The 22123-nt window shown below is 36.2% G+C and overlaps 1 protein-coding gene across 5 annotated transcripts in view; it reads left to right on the forward strand.

The window, feature by feature from the left end:
- Pde8a (phosphodiesterase 8A) overlaps positions 1-22123 on the forward strand; it is a 162982-nt gene that overhangs the window by 68572 nt on the left and 72287 nt on the right. For all 5 annotated transcript variants that reach the window (XM_046438195.2, XM_058577445.1, XM_046438187.2 and 2 more), the window contains exon 2: positions 21609-21665. In XM_046438195.2, coding sequence (XP_046294151.1) covers positions 21609-21665 — 57 coding nt within the window. The remainder of the gene's footprint in view (positions 1-21608; positions 21666-22123) is intronic.

The following is a 22123-nucleotide window of genomic DNA, read 5'->3' on the forward strand; positions in this document are numbered from 1 at the left end:
AGCATGTGGCTTAGGGACCGTGCCTGCCTTAGGTTGTCCAGTAGTACATATGGTCCTTACCCGTTATCGGATGAGCTGACCGCAAGGAGTCAGCCTCCTGTCTTAGGTTGGTACCATTGCAATTGGATCTTACCTGTCACTGACTACCGGTCCAGTATACAGCCACACCTGTGGAGAGGTCTTTGTACCAGCGGGGGCGGGGGGGGGTGAGGTTCTTTGCCTCACCTCTGTTGGCCCCCAAATTTTAGCTGAACGACCATGACAAGCAGAAGGGAGGAAGATACACCAAGCCAATTGACGGCTCCTTTTGGAAAAATTGTACCACCGATGACATCATCAGCAAAAATACCCCAACACTACCACAAGTCGCTGCACCAACAGATAGTTCACAATGCATGCAGGTGAGTTCACAATGCATACAAGTGATACATAGTCCAGGCAAGTTCTGCAAGCAGTTCAGTGATGGCTATTGCAGAAGCTGTAGATTGGTTTTATCTTTGTCTTCACCGGCACTGGGATGAAGATAGGAATTCTGGCAATAATGGCTAAAGAAAAAATTATGTAACATTCCAGCAGGCACTAAAAGAAAACAATTTTCTTAACAATTTACATTGTCTTGAAGAGAATTATTAAATATAATGAAAAGGAAAGGTGAAAGTAAACAAACAGATCTGTTAACCTCCTTTTTTGTTCACATTTTAAAACAATTCTCAACAGCTGTTTACCCAATTTAAATTAAACCATTTAAATCACGTGAATAAAAAAATATTTGGATCCATTTTTTCATGAGCGCTCATCATATGTGATATATGGACATACGTACATTCAAACATATAACACAAAACACAAGTGTGCACACATAATATAATACATACAACACATAACATAATAGTAAAGGCCTTATAACTTTTTACAGGTGAAATCTCCATTGCAATGTTTAAAAACTCTATAGTCAAAAAAATAGAACTGATCAGCAAAACATTAACCTAGGTCTGTATGAGCTCAAAAAACAAAATAGAACTTCATGATATGGGAAAGGGCAATAATAAAATAGATATTGAAAAAAGCATCCTGGTTCTGTCGCAGATGTAAGAATAGCCAAACTGGAGTTCTGGATATCAGCTGTTATGGATTTGAGCCAAATCATCTTCTTTTTGGTCTGTAGAAATCGCTTTAGTTAATCTCTCTGGAATCCAAATCGGCTGCTGTTCTCCCTGTGGAAACACATAAACAGACCCCCGACTCCAGGCAATCATTGGGTCAGGACCTTAGTTAATCTCTCTGGAATCCAAATCGGCTGCTGTTCTCCCTGTGGAAACACACAAACAGACCCCTGACTCCAGACAATTACTGGGTCAGGACCTTTCCATTGTCCTGTTAGAATATCCTTCCAAAGTACCTTGGGCTTATGTACATTTTTTGGACACATATGCCTTTCCGCAGCACTAAGCCCTGATGAATCCAAATTTAAAAAGTTTAGAGTAAAAAGGGTTATTTTAAGTTTATCTTTGGGGAATATATACCCCTTCCCAATTCCTTTTTGCTTTAATAAGTACATTTTAATAGTTTGATGAGCTCTTTCAACTATGCCTTGTCCCTGTGGATTGTATGGGATTCCTGTTATATGAGTAATGCCAAATGTTGAGCAAAATTGTTTAAAAGAGGTAGAAGTATAACCAGGGGCATTATCTGTTTTTAACTGTTTTGGAATGCCCACAGTGGCAAAATTTTGTAAGCAATGAGCTATAACATCTTTAGTTTTTTCTCCGGCTTGAAGGGAGCCCATCAAAAATCCAGAAGAAGTATCAACTGTAACATGCAAATATTTTAATTTTCCAAATTCTGGCAAGTGTGTGACGTCCATCTGCCAAATATGGTTAGGTATCAATCCTCTAGGATTGACTCCAAGATTAACTTGTGGTAAAAAGGTCACACAATTTTGACATTGTTTTATTATTTGTCTAGCTTGTTCTTTAGTTATTTTAAAACGCTTTTGTAAAGTATTAGCATTGACATGGAACTTTTTATGAAAATTTGTAGCTTCTTCTAGTGTAGAGAAAATATGTATGTCGTGTAGTTTTATCTGCTAAATCATTGCCCAAACTAAGGGCTCCAGGCAATCCTGTATGTGCCCTGATATGTCCTATAAAGAACGGATCTTTTCTGTCCCAGATTAGACTTTGTATAGTGGAAAGCAAAGAGAAAACAGTAGAGGAAGGGGAAATCCTACCAGCATCTTCAAGGGATACTATAGCATTAACTATATACTGACTATCAGAAAATAAATTAAATACAGAATCTTTAAACATCACAAAAGCTTGTAATACTGCATTAAGCTCTACCTTTTGAGCTGATTGTTTGGGTACTAAAAATGTAAAAGTTTGATCAGGTGTAACTATTGCTGCTGTACCATTATTTGATCCATCAGTGAATATATTTGGAGCATTCATGATAGGTGTTTTTCTTGTCATTTTTGGAAAAATTACAGGATGCAATGACCAAAAAGACAATAAAGGATTAGATGGTAAGTGGTTATCAAATGAAACATTAGATTTGCACATGATTATTGCCCAAGTATTTAACTCATTAGCTAACTCATCAATTTGATTCATAGTATATGGAGTAATAATTTTATTGGGAGAAATTACAAACACTCCCTTTGCTGCTTTTATTCCATTGAATATTAATTGTCCTACAGCCTCAGGATACCTAGTAAGAATAGTGTTAGGAGAATAAGATAAATGTATCCATAATAATGGACCTTCTTGCCAAAATACTCCTGTAGGAATATTTTTTGTTGGTAGTACAATAAATAATAAAGGCAAACTTATATCAATTCTATCCAAATGCATATTTTCCATATATGTCTCAATGATTTTTAATGCCTTTCTTGCTTCAGGCGTTAACATTCGGGGTGAATTTGGATGTGATGGACCTTTTAGGATATCAAATAAAGGTCCCAACTCTCCTGTTGGTATACCTAGATAAGGCCTTATCCAATTTATGTCTCCTAATAGCTTTTGAAAGTCATTAAGTGATTTGAGTTGATCTACTCGTATTTGAATTTTTGGTGGATGGACCATGGTTGAGGATAATAGAACTCCTAAATAATTAATTAGAAGATTTAATTGTACTTTATCTATTGCTATCTCTAGATTATAATTTTTTAATAAGTTTGTAAGTGTGGCATACCATTCTAGCAATGTGTTTTTATCTTTGTGTGCTGATAATACATCATCCATATAGTGAAATATTTGTAGTTCAGGATTTTGATTTCTAAGTGGCTGGATTACTTTGTTAACATAAATTTGACACATAGTTGGGCTGTTAGCCATCCCTTGAGGGAGTACTTTCCATTCATATCTCTGATCAGGACCTTCATGATTCAGTGCAGGGATAGTAAATGCAAAATGTGGACTATCCTCAGGATGAATTGGAATTGAAAAAAAAACAATCTTTAATATCTATAACTAAAACATACCAAGTTTTTGGCAAAGCAGACAATTGAGGAATCCCCGATTGAGCAGGTCCCATAATAACCATCTCATTATTAATGGCTCTTAAATCTTGCAATAATCTCCATTTACCAGATTTCTTTTTGATGACAAAAATGGGAGTATTATGGGGAGATACAGAAGGTTGTATATGTCCTTCCGCTAATTATTGTTTGACCAGGTCATGGGCTGCTTGTATCTTTTCTTTAGTCAGGGGCCACTGAGGAACCCATACTGGTCTTTCTGATTTCCAAGTAATTTTTATTGTCTCAGTGGCCCTTTCTGAAAATCCAACCCATGTCTGTCTGTTCCTTGATCTATTTGTATTGGTGCTGCTATACCTTGTTCTTGTTTTTCTAATCTTTTTCCTTTCCTAAAACCTTGTCTAGCCATAATAGTGGGTGCATTTTGATTGATGTTATTTGTTAATGTCAAACCTAATTGATCTAGGACATCTCGTCCCCATAAATTTACGGGAAGATGATCCAATACATATGGCTGTATAGTTCCTTCACATCCTTCAGGATCCTTCCAATCTAATACCATTGCACTTCTATGGGGATTAGTCGCCACTCCTAGGCCTCGAAGCGTTCGAGTGGCTTGTTGTAATGGCCAATGTTTTGGCCATTCTTGACGAGAGATGATGCTAAGGTCTGCACCTGTATCCAGTAGCCCATTAAATTCATGTCCTTGAATATTTAGTTTTAGCATGGGGCGAGAATCTAAATTTAAAGAAAGCATAGCCCAATCTACACCTGTGGAGCCTAATCCCTTGGAACCTCTTTCTACAGTACGACTGGAAAATTTATCATGTAGGCTGGGTATTATTAGTAACTGTGCTATTCTATCTCCTGGTGAAATTACTGATATACCCTTTGGAGAACTGGCTATAATTTTTATTTCACCTTCATAATCGGGATCAATTACCCCAGGACTTATCATAAGTCCTTTTAGAGTAGAAGAGCTGCGTCCCAATAATAAGCCTACTGTTCCTTTGGGAAGAGGTCCTTTTACCCCTGTGGGAATGATTTGAACTCCCATCTCTGGAGTTAGTACTGCTCTTGCGGAGGCGCAGATGTCCAACCCTGCTCTCCCTCTGGTTTGTCTGATGAGGGATCTGATGGACAATGTGTCCTGGGCACTACCCTGATGGGGTTTCTGGGTTCCTCCAGTGCTCCGTATGTTTGTGGTTTTGGGCCCTGGAGCATTGGGCCCCCCTGTCCATTTTTTGGCAGTGGAGCCCGATGCCTTTCTCCACGATATCATGGATAAACACCTGGTCCTTGTTCGTTTTTTGATAATGGAGTACCCTCTATGGTGGTTTGAGAACGGCATTCATTAGCCCAATGTCTCCCTCTACGGCATCGTGGGCAAATACCTGGTATTCTACTCCTTTGATACCTAGTTTTGTTAAACCATCCTCCTATGGGGCAATTCCTTTTAAAATGTCCTGTTTGTTCACAATTGTAGCATGTTCTTGGCCTGGCATCTAAAGCCTGTTTTACTGCAGCTGCCACAATTTGCCCTTGTTCATTAATGTCTCTGGCATCTAAAGCCTGTTTTACTGCAGCTGCCACGACTTGCTCTTGTTCATTAATGTCTCTACATAATTTAATATATGTGTTAAACTAGAAATACTGTATTACATATACACAAATGTATAATAAGCTAGTATAATTTCTAGATACATGATTGGCTCAAAAAGATTAGCTGTTGAGTAAACATTCATTTGAAAATATTTTTGAATGCCTACCATGTGCTAGGCACTGTTTTTTAAAATTTGTTCTTTTTAGATAGTCATGATAGTAGAGTATATTTTGATATATTTATACATACACGGAATGTGACTTATTCTAATTAGGATCCTGTTTTTGTGGTTGTACATTATGTGGAATTATTCGGGTCATGTATTCACATATAAGGATAGTTATGTCCAATTCATTCTACTATTTTTCCTATTCCCATCCCTTCATTCCCCTTTGTCTTATGTAATGAACTTCTGTTCTTCCCCTCCCCACCCTCCCTTGTTGCAGGTTAGCATTCATATATCAGAGAAAACATTCAGCCTTTGGTTTTTGGGGACTGGCTTATTTCACTTAGCATGATACTCTCCAGTTTTCATTCACTTACCAGCAAATGCCATAATTTCATTCTTCATGGATGAGTAATATTCCATCGTGTGTATGTGGTATATATCAGATTTTCTTTTTCCATTCATCTGTTGAAGGACACCTAGGTTGGTTCCATAGCTTTGCTATTGTGAATTGAGCAGCAAAATTGATGTGGCTGCATCACTGTAGTATGCTGATTTTTAAGTCCTTTGGGTATACACCAAGGAGTGGTATAACTGGATCAAATGGTGGTTCCATTCCCAGTTTTCTGAGGAATCTCCATATTGCTTTCCATAGTGGTTGCACCAATTTGCAGTACCATGAGCAATGGATGAGTATACCTTTCCCCCCACATCCTCAGCAACATTTATTGTTGCTTGTTTTTAAGATAAAATACAATGATAATTGTCGTTCTGACTGCAGTAAGATAAAGTCTCAGTGTAGTTTTTGTTTATATTTCTCTAATTGCTAGAGATGTTGAACATTGTTTTCATATATTTTTTTATAATGTTTATTTTTTAATTTTTTTTTAATATTTATTTTTTAGTTTTTGGCGGACACAACATCTTTATTTGTATGTGGTGTTGAGGATCGAACCCAGCACTGCGTGCATGCCAGGCGAGTGAGCTACCGCTTGAGCCACGTCCCCAGCCCTGTTTTCATATATTTTTTGACCATTTCTATTTCTTCTTATGTTAAGCAGGTACTGTTTTGGGTGTTGGGAAGACAACAGTAAATAAATCAGATAAATTCCTATTGTCCTAGAACCAAAATTTACATTCTAGTGGGAGAAATGGATGATAAAGAAAATAATAAAATAGACCTTCTATTAAATGGTGAGTAGGAGCTAAGAAGAGAAAATACAATAGGCAAGGGGACAGGAAGGGTTGAAGAAAATGGGAATTTTTAAAGAGGTTGGAATTATACAGTATGTCTCTTTCCCACCTCCCATCTTCAGTCAAGACTCACAGTAGTAACTTTGCCTTTTTGTGTCCTATCAAAATATAAGGTTGGGGGGGCCTGGGGTTGTGGCTCAGCAGTAGAGCACTTGCCTAACATGTGCAAAGCCCTGGGTTCAATCCTCAGCACCACATATAAATAAATAAATTTAAAAATAAAGGTATTGTGTCCAACTATAACTAAAAACTAAATATTAAAATATGTGTATTTAGGGCTGAGGATGTGGGGATGTGGCTGAAGTGTTAGCGGGCTTGCCTAGCATGTGTGAGGCACTGGGTTCGATTCTCAGCACCACATAAAAACAAAATAAAGATATTGTGTCCACCTAAAACTAAAAAATAAATATTAAAAAAATGTATATTTAAAAAAAAATAAGGTTGTGGCAGGGGTTGTGGCTCAGTGTTAGCATACTTGCCTGGCATGTGTGAGGCACTGGGTTCAATTCTCAGCACCACATATAAATAAATAAAATACAGTCTATCAAGAACTAAAAAAATATTTAAAAAAATAAGATTAGTCAGATAATCAAAATAAAGTGGTTTATCAAAGCTTCTAATAATACTTTGTTTCATATTTTATTCAGCCATATTCACAAAAAATTACTTAAAAGTATTAAATTGCAAATCAATATCCTTATTATCTGATAGTCTAATTTTATAAGCTTTTAAAAATAATAAATCTTAATACAGAAATATTTAAAAATCCAAAAGTCTAAACAACTTGTATCATTACTAATATCCTTTGAACATATTGTAGTTTGTGTTATCTGAAAACATCAATTGCTTTTGATGCTGTAAGATTATATCAGAGACACATTATTAAAATTGATTTGAAAACGACTATTCCCTTCTAAATATTAACATGAAAAATAAATTATTACTAAGAGGGCTATGGCCTAAAGCATTAGGTTAGTTTGATTCTGATTTCATACACAATGGATGCTAGAATTCCAGTGGTTCCAATCCCCTTATCCAGAACAGATGGGAAGTTGTTTACTCTTTGGAGGGCCCAGTGCTGACGTCTGCTCACTGAGTAATGTCATCAGATTTCCTGGTGGTGGTTATTTTGGGGGGACAGTGGTAAGTAGTTGTCCGGCTGTGCTGAGACTCTGTTCCACAGAGGTCCTGAGAGCCGGATATTTCCCGTAGACAGGATATGAGGCTAAATGCAATGTTGTTAAGTAAATAAAGTGAGTGTTCAATGATAAAATAGACTTGCTGAAACATGAACATTTTAAAACGATATTGCTAAAATTATACTATGGCAAAATTCGTTGTCTTAAATCTTATAAAAATGAATCTCTAGTTTTGTTTTCTTTTTTAAAAATATTTATTTTTTTGTTGTAGTTGAACACAATATCTTTATTTTATTTTGATGTGGTACTGAGGATCGAACCCCAGGCCTCACACCGTGCTAGGTGAGCTCTCTACCACTGAGCTACAATCCCAGCCCCAATGGTTTTGTTTTCTTAAAGTAGATCCAATAGTGAGTCATTTTTATAAGCTGGGATCATAAAGTTATTTTTCCTTTGTAAAAGTTTTATCTCATCAACTTTTAATGTAGACAGTGTTCTTGGTGGTGTTTCCTCAGCAGGAATGATCTTTTTGCCCTGGACTACTCATATTTATTTCATCCCTCAGCTGTGACCAACACTATACATTTTATATATGGATGTTTTTTTTCTCACTTTCATCACCAGCATTTAAACCATTTATTAATTATTGCCTTTAAGTTTATTTTTCTACTGTTTTTTACTTTTGACTTCTTCAAACTTAATGATTTGAAAGCTTAGTATAGTTATTTGATTCTTGTTTAATGATAAAAAGTTTTAGACTGTGAATTTTGTGTCTCCCTATAATTTAGCAGTGTCTTCAAGTTTTATTTCATGGTATTCTCATGTATTTTTTCCAAATAATCTGTCACTATAGTTGACATTTCCCTCTTTGATTCAGCAATTGTGTGAGTTAATATTCTTAAACTTCTAGAGATAGGGAATTTTAAAGTTCTCTTTTTAATCTCTGGTTTGATTGCATTGTGACTGAGAAATAAGAACTACAATTTTTAATCTAGAAATTTGTTAAATGTTGAGATGAGCCCAGTTACTATGTAAAAGTTACTATGTATAAAGTTCTAATTAAAAAAGGGAATTTTTTAAGTGTTTCTTTGTGACCTAGTATATCATATTATTTTATAATATTCTTAAATAATTTCTCTTTCTTTCCATTTAGGCTTTATTTTTTTTTTCACTTGATCCTTCGTAGCAAATGAGTTTTCTGTCAGAGGCTGAAAACCCTAATTCAGGTGAAGGACTCAAGTGCTCTCTAACCACTGCTTTATCTTGGGCAGTAGCAGCTTTCCTCCTCTTAATTCTTTTTTTTTCTTTCTGTTATGAAACTGTGCTGCACCCCATAGAAAATCAGCAAAATTATTTTTCTTTCTTTTTTTTGTCATTTTATTCCTTTCTTCCTGAGCAGTTCTACTGTAATCTCCAACACATAGGCCTATTTCCTTCCTTATTCTTTCATTCATGCATTGCTTTAAGTTTTGTTCATTAAAAAAAAAAAAAAAAAAAAAAAAACAACTAACAGGGCTGGGGCTAGGTAGTGCACTTGCCTGGCATATGTGAGGCACTGGGTTAAATTCTCAGCACCACATATAAATAAATACAATAAAGGTCTATCAACAACTAAAAAAAATATTAAAATAAAACAACTACTGACAAAGCCAGGTGCAGTGTGGCATATGCCTGTAATCCCAGCTGCTTGGGAGGGGGAGGATTGCAAAACTCAAGGCCAGCCTGGGCAACTTAATGAGACCTATCTCAAAGTAAGATAAAATAAAAAGGACTGGGGATGTAGATCAGTGGAGAGCACTCCTGGTTCTGCAAAGTATGAAAAAAAAAAAAAAAGCAAAACTCAGTACCTCTTGCCTTCTTACTGCACTGTGAGAATATGATTACATAGGTCAGATCTCTCCATGCCCACCCTGATTTTTAATAATTTGGTAAATACACATAACACAATTTATGAACTTAAGTGTACAGGTAAATTCATTATGTGCATCTATCTCCAAAACTTTCGTTTTGTAAAGCAGAAACTCTGTTATATCTATTCAGCAATAATTTACCATTCCCCTGTTTGCCTAGACCCAGGCATCCACCCTTCTACTTTCTTTCTCTGATTAAATGTAATCATCTAGAATTTATATTTTTGTGACTGACTTATTTCATTAGCATAATGTCTTTAAGGTTCATTCATGTTATAGCATATATTTTATATGCTATTAAGTTCTGATTACAACATCCTAAAGCTTTTCCAGCCTGCATCTCCAAACTCCCAAACTTCTCTCACAAGCCAGTTCCCAAATGATTCCAAACCACATGGTCATATATATAGTATTTATAGCTGAAAATATTCCATTGCATGTATGTACCTCATTTTGAACCTTTTCTTGTATCTTTTCCATTCATCTGTTGACAAAAGGGTTGCTTGGGTTGCTTCCACATTTCAGCTATTGTGAATAATTATGCTATGAACTTGGGTGTCAAATATCTGCTTACAGTTCTTTGGGGCTTATACCTAGAAGTGGAATTGCTGAATCATTTGGTATTTCTATTGTGGGTTTTTTTTTTTTTTTTTTTTTTTTTTTCTGTGCTAGGGATTGAATCCAGAGCCTTGTACATTCTAGGCAAGTGCTCTACTGCTGAGCCACATCCCCAGCCCCTATTGTTATTTTTTTTTTGCCAAATTAACATACTATGTTCTGCAGTAGCTATATCATTTTATATTTCTACCAACTATGCTAAGGTTTCTAGTTTCTCTGTATCCTTACACCCTCCCTCCCCCCCCTCCCTCTGTGTGTGTGTGTGTGTGTGTGTGTGTGTGTTTTAATAGTAGCCATCCTAATAGGGTCGAAGTGGTGTCTCATGTGGCTTTGATTTGCATTTCCCTAATTATTAGTGATGTTGAACATCCTTTCATGTGCTTATTGGCTGTTATATATTTTCTTTGGAGAAATGTCTGTTTATTCAAATCCTTTGCCTCTTTTTGAAGCAGGTTGTTATTGAGTAGTGGTAGTTCTCCATATAGTCTATATTGATCCCTTATCATATATATGATTTATAAATATTTTCTCCTGTTCTGTGGGTTGCCTATTTACTATGTTGGCATTGTCTTTTGATGCACAAAAGTTTTAATTTTGTTGTTTGTCTATTTTTTCTTTTGCTCCCTGTGCCTTTGGTGTCATATCTAAGCAATTATTGCCAAAATAAGTATTATGAAACCTTTGACCTATATAAAAAGTGGAAAAACTCTTAGGAAAAAAACTAAGAGTTTTGTATTTTAAGTCTTACATTTATGTATTTGATTTTTAAAACATATATCTTGTATGCTCTTTCTATTCCAAAAGGGAGAGATAGGGGTAAAGAAAAAAGGAAAGGGACTAAAGACAGACCAAAATCTAGCTGGCAAACAAGTTTTCCACATCTAGCATCTGGGGCATGTGGAATTGTGATTTTCTTTCCAAAGGGCTTTTGTAGCTTGGTCCCTATGGCCTTACTGATTGCAACCCACATGACCTCTCTCTTGTTTTTTTTCTGCTTGATTCCTGCAGCTTTCCTCTGCAGATGCCCCTTGTTACTGGCATCTCTTAATCACAGGGTTCATACTGCAACTTCAACTTCCTTCTCACTTCTTCATATATCACCCTGTTAGGGCCAGCCCACAGGAACTCCAACCTTGCTATACTTTGCCTGACCTCCCAGGCCTTCCTTTGAAATCTCAGTGAAAACCTCTCGGACCCTCTAACTTCAGCATCCTGCATTCCTGCAGAACCAGAACCATGTGGTTAATATTAAGATCTGCCGCCATCTGGCAGAGTAGCCAAGCCTTCTGGGGCCATGGCTGAGGCAGTTTTTGAGTGCCTGGGTGACTGAACATGGTGAAGAAGCTTCCTAGGTCCTCCTGTGCAAGCAGAATGTCCCCATGGTCTCTTCTCAAAGGAAATTTTACTTTTACATCCTTGAGTCTGTGATGAGTGTGGTCCCAATTCCTGAGATGCCCTTGAGCCATCTTTTCTATTGTCTCTGGGTAAAGTACTTAGCATCTCTTTTTCTTTTAATCTCTTTAACAACTACAACTACCTTAGTCTCAGTTTTACTTGCACTTTTCTGGCCAAAGTACAAGTTTTTCAAAACTTTCTGCTGTGTTTTCTCATTCTGATATCACAATAAACTTGACCAAATACTGCTAGCAATATCATGCTGTTGCTGAATGCTATCCTGCCTTGAACTTTCCTCTGCCAGATTAATTAGTACATCATCTTTAAATTCAGCCTCACAACAAGTATTAAGACATGAGTAAAATGTAGAAAACTTATTTTCCAGAACATAACTTGAATAACCTCTAGTCCAAGTCCTAATAGGTCCTCCTCCTGTGAAAACTCATGAGCCCAGTCTTTACTGTCTGCAGTCTTGTCAGCATTCTGGTCTCTGAGCTCCCACCAGAATCACCTATTAAGTTCTGATTACAACATCCTAAAGCTTTTCCAGCCTGCATCTCCAAACTCCCAAACTTCTCTCACAAGTCAGTTCCCAAATGATTCCAAACCACATGGTCAGGTTAGTTATAGGAACAACCCCTATTCTTTTTTTTAAAAAAAAACAATAGAGTTTATTTTTAGAGCAATTTAGATTTATATTAATGTTGAACAAAATTTACAGAGTTCCCATATATTCTCCGCTTACTCCCATGCACAGTTTCCTTATAATTAACATCTTGCTTTATATTGTACATGTGTTATAATCAGTGAACCCATATTGGCACATTATTAACTGAAGTCCATAGTTTACATTGGGGAGGGGGGTTTCACTCTGTGTTGTACATTTCTATGACAGTTACAACCCCTATTCTTAATACCCTAAGAATTCAGTTTTTTATAATAATTCAGTTTCTATTTCAGTCAGCTTTTGTTACTGTGACCAAAAGACCTGACGAGAACAGTGTAGAAGAAGAACATTTTATTCTGGCTTATGGTTTTAGAGGTCAATCCTTAAGTGGTTGACTCCATTGCTGTGGGCCCAGAGTGAAGCAGAACATCCTGGTGGAAGGAATGGCATGACAGCTTAGGACATTGCAACGAGGGAGCAGAGAGATCTTTGATCCATTTTTGGTTAATTTTTTAATATGGTGTTAGGTAAATGTCCAGCTTCATTCTCTGAATGTGAATATCTGGTTTTCTCAGCACCATTTTTTAAAATGATGTGTTATAATTGTACATGAAGTGAGATTTGTTTGTGATATATTCATGCATGCATAATTTGGTTGATTTTATTTACCCTTTTTCTTCTCCCCTTTTTCTTCTTTCTTCTCTTTCCCTTACTCCCTTCTACTCTACTGGTTTCCCTTCAATTTTCATGAGTTTGCCTTTTTTATTCTCTGTACCCCTCCCTCCAGCTTCTACATATGAGAGAAAACATATAACCCTTGAGTTTCTGAGTCTGGCTTATTTCACTTAGCATGATCTTTTGTAGTTCTATTTACTAACAAATGGCATAATTTCATCTTTATGGCTGAGTAAAACTTGTGTGTGTATATATACTTATTTTCTTTCTTGGTGCAGTGCTGGGAATCAAACCCAGATCCTCATGCATGCTAGGTAAGTGTGTTATCACTGAGCTACATCCCCAGCCCTATATACTACATTTTCTTTATCCATTAATCTGTGGGCAGATACCAATGCTATTTCCAGAATTTTGGTATTGTGAATTGCACTACTTAAAAAACATCAATATACATGGATCACTATAGTATTCTAGCAGCATTTGTTGAAAAGATTGTCCTTCCCCCCACTGAATATTGTTGGCACCCTTGCTAAAGATTAATTTATCACATATGCAAGAATTTTGGACTCTGTTTAATCCCACTGGCCTGTATGTCTCTCTTTGTGCCAGTACCACTTTGCCTTATACTAGTTTTTAAAATATTTATTCTTAAGTTTTAGGTGGACACAATATCTTCATTTCACAAATATGTGGTGCTGAGGATCGAACCCAGTGCCTTGTGCATGCTAGGTGAGCACTCCACCACTGAGCCACAACACCAGCCCCTATACTAGGTTTTGAAATCAGGAATTGTGAGTCTTTCTATTTTGTTCTTTTTCAAGATTGTTTTGGATATTTAGGATCCCTTGTGATTCCATATGAATTCTATGATAGATTTATCTATTACTGCAAAAAACATCATTGAGATTTTTTTTAAATACATGACAATAGTGGAATGCATTATACTCATTATTACTTATATCAGCACATTTTTTCGTAACTCTGTATATAAAGTAAGTTCACACCAAATTATGCCATTATACATGTACTCTTTTTTTTGCATTACAATTCTTAATACACATATATATCACAAATTTTCATATCTCTGTTTGTATATAAGGTATGTTGACACCAAATTCAAATCTTCATACATGTATTTTGTATAATGATGACCATTATTTCTAGATAGTGAGGAGGGGTCGGAAGGAAAGGGAGGAGGGGAAGGGAATAGCAAGGATTGTGGAATGTGATGGTCATCATTGAGATTTTAATAGAGAGTATAACTATGTAGATTGCTTTAGGTAATATTGATATCTTAGCAATATTATCTTTTTTTTAAAGAGAGAGTGAGAGAGAGAGAGGGAGGGAGAGAGAGAGAGAGAGAGAGAGAGAGAATTTTTAATATTTATTTTTTAGTTTTCAGCAGACACGACATCTTTGTTTGTATGTGGTGCTGAGGATTGAACCCTGGCCGCATGCATGCCAGGCGAGCGCACTACCGCTTGAGCCACATCCCCAGCCCCTACAATATTATCTTCTAATCCATATACATTGGGATGTACTGCCATTCATTTGTGTCAAGCAGTTTATTCTTTTTGATACTATTGTCAATGGAATTCTTTTTGTAATTTCCTTTTCAGATTGATCATTGTTAGTATCTAGTAATGCATTTGATTTTTGTATCTGCTGTTTTACTGAATTCATTTATTAGTTCTGACAGCTTTTTATGTATAACCTTTAGGATTTTCTACATATGGGATTATATCATTTATGAACAAAGATAGTTTTAATCATTTTTTTCCATTTTGATGCCTCATGTATTTTTCTTGCTTAATTGCTTTGGCTAGAACTTTCCAGTAATGTTTTGAATAGAAGTGGTGAAAGTAGTCTTCTTTCCTTGTTTTTGTCTCAGAGGAAAAGCTTTCAGTGTTTCACCATTGAGTTTGATGTTAGTTGTGGGTTTTTCATGTATGACTTTATTGAGATATTTTCCTTCTATTCCTAATTTGTTGAGTGTTTTTGGTCATGAAAGGCTATTGAGTTTTGCCATATGCTTTTTCTACACTAATTAAAGTGATCATGTGGGGCTTCCCTTTATTCTGTTAATGTGCTGTATTACATTGATTGATTTTCATCTGTTGAACTATTTTTTTTTAAATATCAGAGATATTTTCTTTAAAAGGAAGGGGCAGGGAGACAAAACAATGCACAAACAACTGGTTGGTTAACATCAGGTTACCTTCTTTCTTTTTTTGGGGGGGTGCTGGGAATGGAGCCCAGGGGTACTCTACCATTGAACAGAACTTCATAATTTTTGTAAATCATAAGTTAGTAAATCACTCAGGCTGTCTTTGAACTTATAGTCCGGCACCCTCAACCTCACTGAATAGGTGGAATTATAAGTGCGCACCACCATGCCCAGCTCAAATGGAATATTAAAGACTGAAAAAGTCCTACAATCAAGAAATAATTTTTTGGGTGGGGGATACCAGGGATCGAACTTGGGGGCACTCAACCACTGAGCCACATCCCCAGCCCTGTTTCGTATTTGATTTATTTAGAGACAGGGTCTCACTGAGTTGCTTAGCGCCTCACCATTGCTGAGGCTGGCTTTGAACTTTTTTTGTTGTTGTTGAGATATGATTTCTGTATGGTACAATTTACCCTATTTATTTTTATAGTTACATGAATTTTTTAAAAAAATATTTATTATTAAGTTTTAGGTGGACACAATATCTTTATTTTACATTTATGTAGTGCTGAGGATCGAACCCAGTGCCTTGTGCATGCTAGGTGAGTGCTCTACCACTGAGCCACAACCCCAACCCCTATAGTTATATGAATTTTGATAACACAAATATAAAAAATGACAACATATATATGGATATATACCATCAAGATACAGAATGTTACCTTGTTCTTCTTTACTTCTTTTTTTTAAACAAATAGAGTAATTAATTTTAATATATTTTCATTTAACCCAATGGATTACCAACATAATTTGCAAAGAAAATAATTGTTAGCAAGATATTTCATGTCCATTTTCTTTGTCCTAGTAATTCTTTGGAATCTAATATCTATTTAATACATAGCACACCTCAATTCAGACTAGACTCATTTCAGATACTCAGTGGCCTCATGTAACCAATGGCTGCTATATTGGCTCCTTTCTCCATCTTTCACCTTTTGTTGAGACATATGCTGTAGGCTGCGTGATAAGTCCCTTTGTTACGTGGTTTCTTGTTGAGTTCAGTGAGGTGTTTTATTCCTCCTCCCTATAAGACTCTATTAGAATGTCAGTTGGTTTTCACATGATTTTGGTGGGAATAACTTCAGTTAGGTCACCTTCTCCTTTTTTCATGATGGCTCTCTTTTATTTCACTTCCTACCTCTCCAAGTTTACAGAAGGAAAGGTGCTTCACAAAATTTGTTGGTTTCCCTCAACCTTGCCCTTACCTTTATAAATACCTTATTAAACAAGTTTTACTCTGATTGATCTTTTTTCATCCTTGAATCCTGAATAATGGATTTCAAATTATAAGAGAGTGTAAAATATACCTCATTTCATATGACAGGCAATGTATATACATATACCAAATTAATTATGTATTAAAATATAGCATATAAAATATTAAAACTTTTTAAGAACATATTTGTATAACTTTGTGAAGATAAATGGAAAACAAAAAATATGAAATAAACAAAAACCTGAAAAATTAGATGATATTGTAGTTAAACTTTTTATGTGTAAAAATTTATCAAAAAGTTAAAGAGACATGAATTGTATTACAGGTCATTTTTGTTTATTTTTGATATTTAACTTGACTTTGTTTTTAACTTTTGGTTGGCTTTTCCTTTATTGTAGTTCTTCCCTTTACAGATTTTCATTATTGATTTTTATTTCCTCCTTGTGGAATATTTTGCCAAGAATGCTCTATAGTGCAGGCTTTCTTGCTGTAAATTCTTTTAGCTTTTGTTTATCATGGAAATTTTTTAGTTCATCATCAAATGTGAAGCTTAATTTTGCTGGATATAAGATTCTTGGTTGGCATCCATTATCTTTTAGAGCTTGGTATATGTTGTTCCTGGATTTCCTGGCTTTGAGAGTTTGGGTTGGAAAATTTACTGAGATCTGAATTGGTCTTCCATTATAGGTAATCTGATCATTTTCTCTTGCGGCCTTTAAAATTCTATCCTTATTCTCTATGCGGGGCATTTTCATTATAATGTGTCTTGATGTAACTCTGTTGTAATTTTGTACATTTGGTGTCCTATAGGCCTCTTGTATTTGATTTTCCAGTTCATTCTTCATGCTTGGGAAATTTTCTGCTATTATTTCATTGAAGAGATTGTACATTCCTTTGGTTTGAATCTCTGAACCTTCCTCTATCCCAATAAATTTTAAATTTGGTCTTTTGATGGTATTCCATAATTCTTGGATATTCTCTTTATGGTTTCGTACTGTCTTCACTGTGTGGTCAACTTTATTTTCAAGATTGTATATTTTTGTCCTTATTGTCTGAAGTTCTGACTTCCAAGTGATCTAGTCTGTTGGGGATGCTATTTATTGAGTTTTTTAATTGGTTTATTGTTTCTTTCATTTCAGGGATTTCTATGTTTTTTTTACCCCCCAAGCACCTCTATCTCTTTCTTGAAGTAGTCTCTAGAAACTTGTATTTGCTCTCTTGCTCTCTTATCTCTTTGTTGGAGTGATTGGTTTTTGCCTGTATCTGCTCACTTAGGTTGTTCTTTAATTCCCAAATCATTTTAATTATATATATTCTGAACTCCTTCTCTGACAGTTCACCTGCTTTGCTATCTACGAATATGCCTGAAATTAATCTCAATTTACTATCTAAGCTTCTTCTGGAAGTTGCAAGTCTTTAATAGACCCCAGAGTTCCCCAAACAGTTGAATTAGACACATTCTACTAGGACAGAGATTGGAGATTCCTCCATCTTCTACCTAGTTCTTTTTAGACTCCTCCAGGGCTCTTAGACCATCTTCTCTTTCAGAAATTCTATCTTGTGAGCCTGGCCAATACTATTGTTGTAGTATTTCGGTTTGTTTGGGGCACTTTCCGCCCTTGTTTTTTCATGATGTCTAAGAGTCTTCCTCTCTTACAGTGTAGATCTGAGGTATGACAGCTTCTGCCCTGTTGTCTTATAGTGTCACTATAGATTACCAATACCTTTTAAGGGAGAGAATCAGTATTCCAGCACTCATTGTACCCAATGTGCAGCCATATATTGGTTAGCTTCTATTTTTACATTTACAGTTTTTCACTAAAATCAAAAATGATGAGTTTGGTTATCTTCTACCTTATAGTCAATAGGTTTGCATAATGGTTTACAGTTTCTAATAGTAGGAGGTGGCCTAGGGGGTTGGCTGAGATGTGTATGAGGTAGGATGTTAGAATATGGAAGTATTAGATTATATGATAGTGAGAGGGTAATCATAAGAAGTTGGCTGTTAGTAGGAGAAACAAGAGATAGGCAACCCCATGCAAGACTCCCTGTTACCTCAGCAACAGGATAACTATTAGCACCCCTAGTAGGGACACCCATGGTGTAGCCAGGCCACAGGAACCTTGATGATGTCTTACCAGGTCCTTATTGTTGTCCCTTGATACAAGTGGTGATATCCCAGTTTTGTGGTGGTGGCAGCCTCAAGCCTATATGTACCCTGCTGTTGGGCTGTGGAGCCATGCTTTGGTGAGTAAGGAACCCCAGTGCGGGGTGGCTCACCACGTGTCTCTGGGCCCGGGACAGGCCTCTCCTCCCAGTCTCTGGGCTGCATGTGGCGGACGGGCCTCTCCTCCCGATCTTGGGCCTTGGTTATTGAACTATTCTTGCATTATACACCATGACCATCATCATTTGGTCATATGTTATCAAAGTGTGCTGCTGAATTCAGTTTGCTAGCATTTGTTGAAAGTTTTTGCATCCATTTTCTTAAAGGATATTGATCTATAGTTTTCTTAGTGTCTTTGTTTAGTCTTGATATCAGAGTAACACTGGACTTATAAAATAAGTAGGGAGGTGTTTCCTTTTCTTCAATTGTTGGAAAAAATTTGAGAAGGATTGGAATTAAATATTTAATAGAACTTGCCCATGAAGCCATCAGATCCAGGGCTCTTCTGTCATGGGGTTTATTATTATTATTAATATTACTGATTGAATCTTTTTGCTAGTTTTAGATCTATCTGGATTCTCTATTTTTTTGTGATTTAATCTTGACAAGTTTTGTATTTCTAGTAATTTGTCCATTTCATCCATGTTATCCAACTTGTTAGTATGCAGTTGTTCATAGGACCCCTATAAATATTATTTCTATGGAATTGGTAGCAATGTCCCCACTTTCATTTGTGATTTTTAGAAATTTGAGTCTAATCTCTTTATTTCCACCTAGTTAAAAGTTTTTTTAAACTTATTGTTTTTTTCCTAAGAACTTTTGGTTCCATTGATTTTTCTGTTATTTGTATATTCTCTTTTGCATTTATCTCTGCTGTAAATCTTTATTATTTCCTTCCTCCTACTAGATTTGGGTTTAGTTTGTTCTTTTTCTATTTCCTTAAATTGTAAAGTTAATTTGATAATTTGTGATCTTGACTGATTGTTTTTAATTTTTAATTTTATTATTTTTTGGTACTGCGGGTTGAGCCCAGGGATTTGAGCATGCTAGGCATACCCCAGCCTTCTTGTTTGATTTTCACTGTAAATGCTTATAGCTGTATATTAACCCCTCAACATTGTTTTTGTTGCTGTCCACTTCTTGGCCACTGTATCTGATGAGAAGCAGCATTCAGTGAGCAGAGCCCAGATCTCTGAAATTTGCAGAATGGAATCCTTTTTGCTATATGTGTTCAGGTTGTTTTGGAAACACATATACAGCTGCCTCCTGTAGGTTGGGCTGGGCCGCTGCAATGGACTAAGAGCTAACATTGCCTGAAATTAATCTCAGTTTACTATCTAAGCTTCTTCTAGAATTTGCAAGTCCAAGAGTTCCCCAAACAGACACATTCTACTAGGACAGAGATTGGAGATTCCTCCATCTTCTATCTAGTTCTTTTTAGACTCCTCCAGGCTCTTAGACCATCTTCTCTTTCAGAAATTCTATTTTGTGAGCCTGGCTAGTAGTTCCATAGCCCAAGAGGATGTGCAGTGCCTCAAGCTGTCTGTTTTCCTTACTCTGCCTCCTTTCCAAAGAATCTTCTCCTAGTCTTAGATCTGAAACAGTAGAGACCCTCATTCTTTTTATGCCTTTTTTTTTTTTAAGTTTTAGATTGACACAATATCTTTATTTTATATTTATGTGGTACTGAGGATTGAACCCAGTACCTTATGCATACTAGGTGAGCACTCTATGACTGAGCCACAACTCCAGCCCCATTTTTATGCCTTTTTTAAAAAAACATTTTTTTTAGTTGTGGATGAACACAATATCTTTATTTATTTATTTATTTTTATGTGATGCTGAGGATCAAACTCAGTGCCTCAGATGTGTGAGGCAGGCACTCTACCACTGAGCTACAACTCTAGCCCCTTTTTTATGCCTTTTGAAAGACAAAAAGAAAAATCAGAAATTAGCCAGGGGCCCATAATTAGGAGATTAGTAAACATCAGCTTCTCATGGTTCCCTTATCACTAAGAATTTTGTTACATGTGCTTACTATAGCTTACTGTTTGCAGGGGGAGATAGGAGTTGGTAGTCAAGTAGGAAATGTTTTGTAGGAAGTTTCTTATAGATCCAGTTCTTTGGTTGCTGCTCTAGGTATGAAACCTACCATCACCAGAGGACTAGGATAAGGTTCCCTTCAATACATGTAGATTGCAAAGTGTGACTGTTCCTACGTCAGAATCTCAGTGCCAGAGTTCATTACCTGGTACTGGGTTTCCTTTTCCCTCTTTTGGGCTCCTTTATGCAGAGAACAAGTTGCCCAAACCTTCTGGTAGCCCTAACTTTGCAGCACAGGGTATGGAACTAAATAGACCTGGATTAGAATCCCAGCAATACCACTTTCTAGCTGTATGGTCCTAAGCAAAATACTGGGAACCTCGGATCACCATGTTGCTGAGATAATTTAGTGAAATAACATGTTCAGTCCTAAGCACAGAGACAAGAACAGGCAATCCCTGATTTGGTTTATGGCTGCTCACTGGGGTTGGGTATGTCATGGTATGTTTTAATGATAAGTTCTTATATGGATAAGCACTTATTGTCAAGTGCTATTACCTGTCTCTGTAAAACAAAGCATCAACTATTTCTCAGAGGTTTCTTTGATATTCTGTGGTTTTGACTGCTGGATTGCATTATTCATATGCCCATTTGGATATAAGATTTCATTGCTATCAGGAGAAAGGCAGAAATAGGTATCGAGGGCACCAAGGTTTATTTGGTGTTTATTTGGTGTCATTTGATATTTATAAAACAAGAAATCAAGGCTGAGAATGGTTGAGTAATTCACTTAAAGTTGCACACTGTAAAAGGTAGCACCAAGATCAGATTAATTTTATTTCTCCTTTCCTGCTCCAGTTTTTCCTGGGGGCTATAAGGAAATCCTTAGGAATTTTCTTAATTCATCTTTAGGGAGATGAACATTTGTCTATCTACTTTATGTAATTGTTTTCTAGAGTAGACATTTTACTTTCATCTGTAGCACTGATTAAACAGAAAATTTAAGCAAGATTCTCCCTTGTTAAACAGCAAATCTCTTTCTTACAGGGAGCAGTGGCTGACGTACAATTTGGCCCCATGAGATTTCATCAAGATCAACTTCAGGTACTAATGAACCATGCTGTGATTTTCACATGTTGACTTTCATTAAAAAATAAAGTTATATATTTAAAATATAGCCAGGTGTGGTGGTATACATCTGTAATCCCATCAATTTGGGAGGCTGAGGCAGGCAGATCGTGTGTTCAAAGCCAGTCTTAGCAATTTAGCAAGCCCTAAGCAAACTTAGTGAGATTCTGTGTCAAAATTTAAAAAATATAAAAAGGACTGGGGAAGTGGTTAAGTGCCCCTGGGTTCAATCCCTAGTACAAAACAAAACAAGAACAGTATAAAATATAAAGTCTTCTCTGTTAGATAGCAATATTGGATCAATATTAAATTTCCTGGCCTTGACAACAATACTATACTTACGTAAGAGACCATCCTTAGAAATGTACATTGAGATATTTAGGGATACAGATGTGTCTGCAGTCTACATTAAGCTGGTTTAGCAATATCTATCA

This window comes from Marmota monax, unplaced genomic scaffold, assembly GCF_021218885.2.
Source record: "Marmota monax isolate L192 unplaced genomic scaffold, Marmota_monax_Labrador192_F-V1.1 WCK01_AAM20220418_F8-fsc00005, whole genome shotgun sequence".
Lineage (NCBI taxonomy): Eukaryota > Metazoa > Chordata > Mammalia > Rodentia > Sciuridae > Marmota > Marmota monax.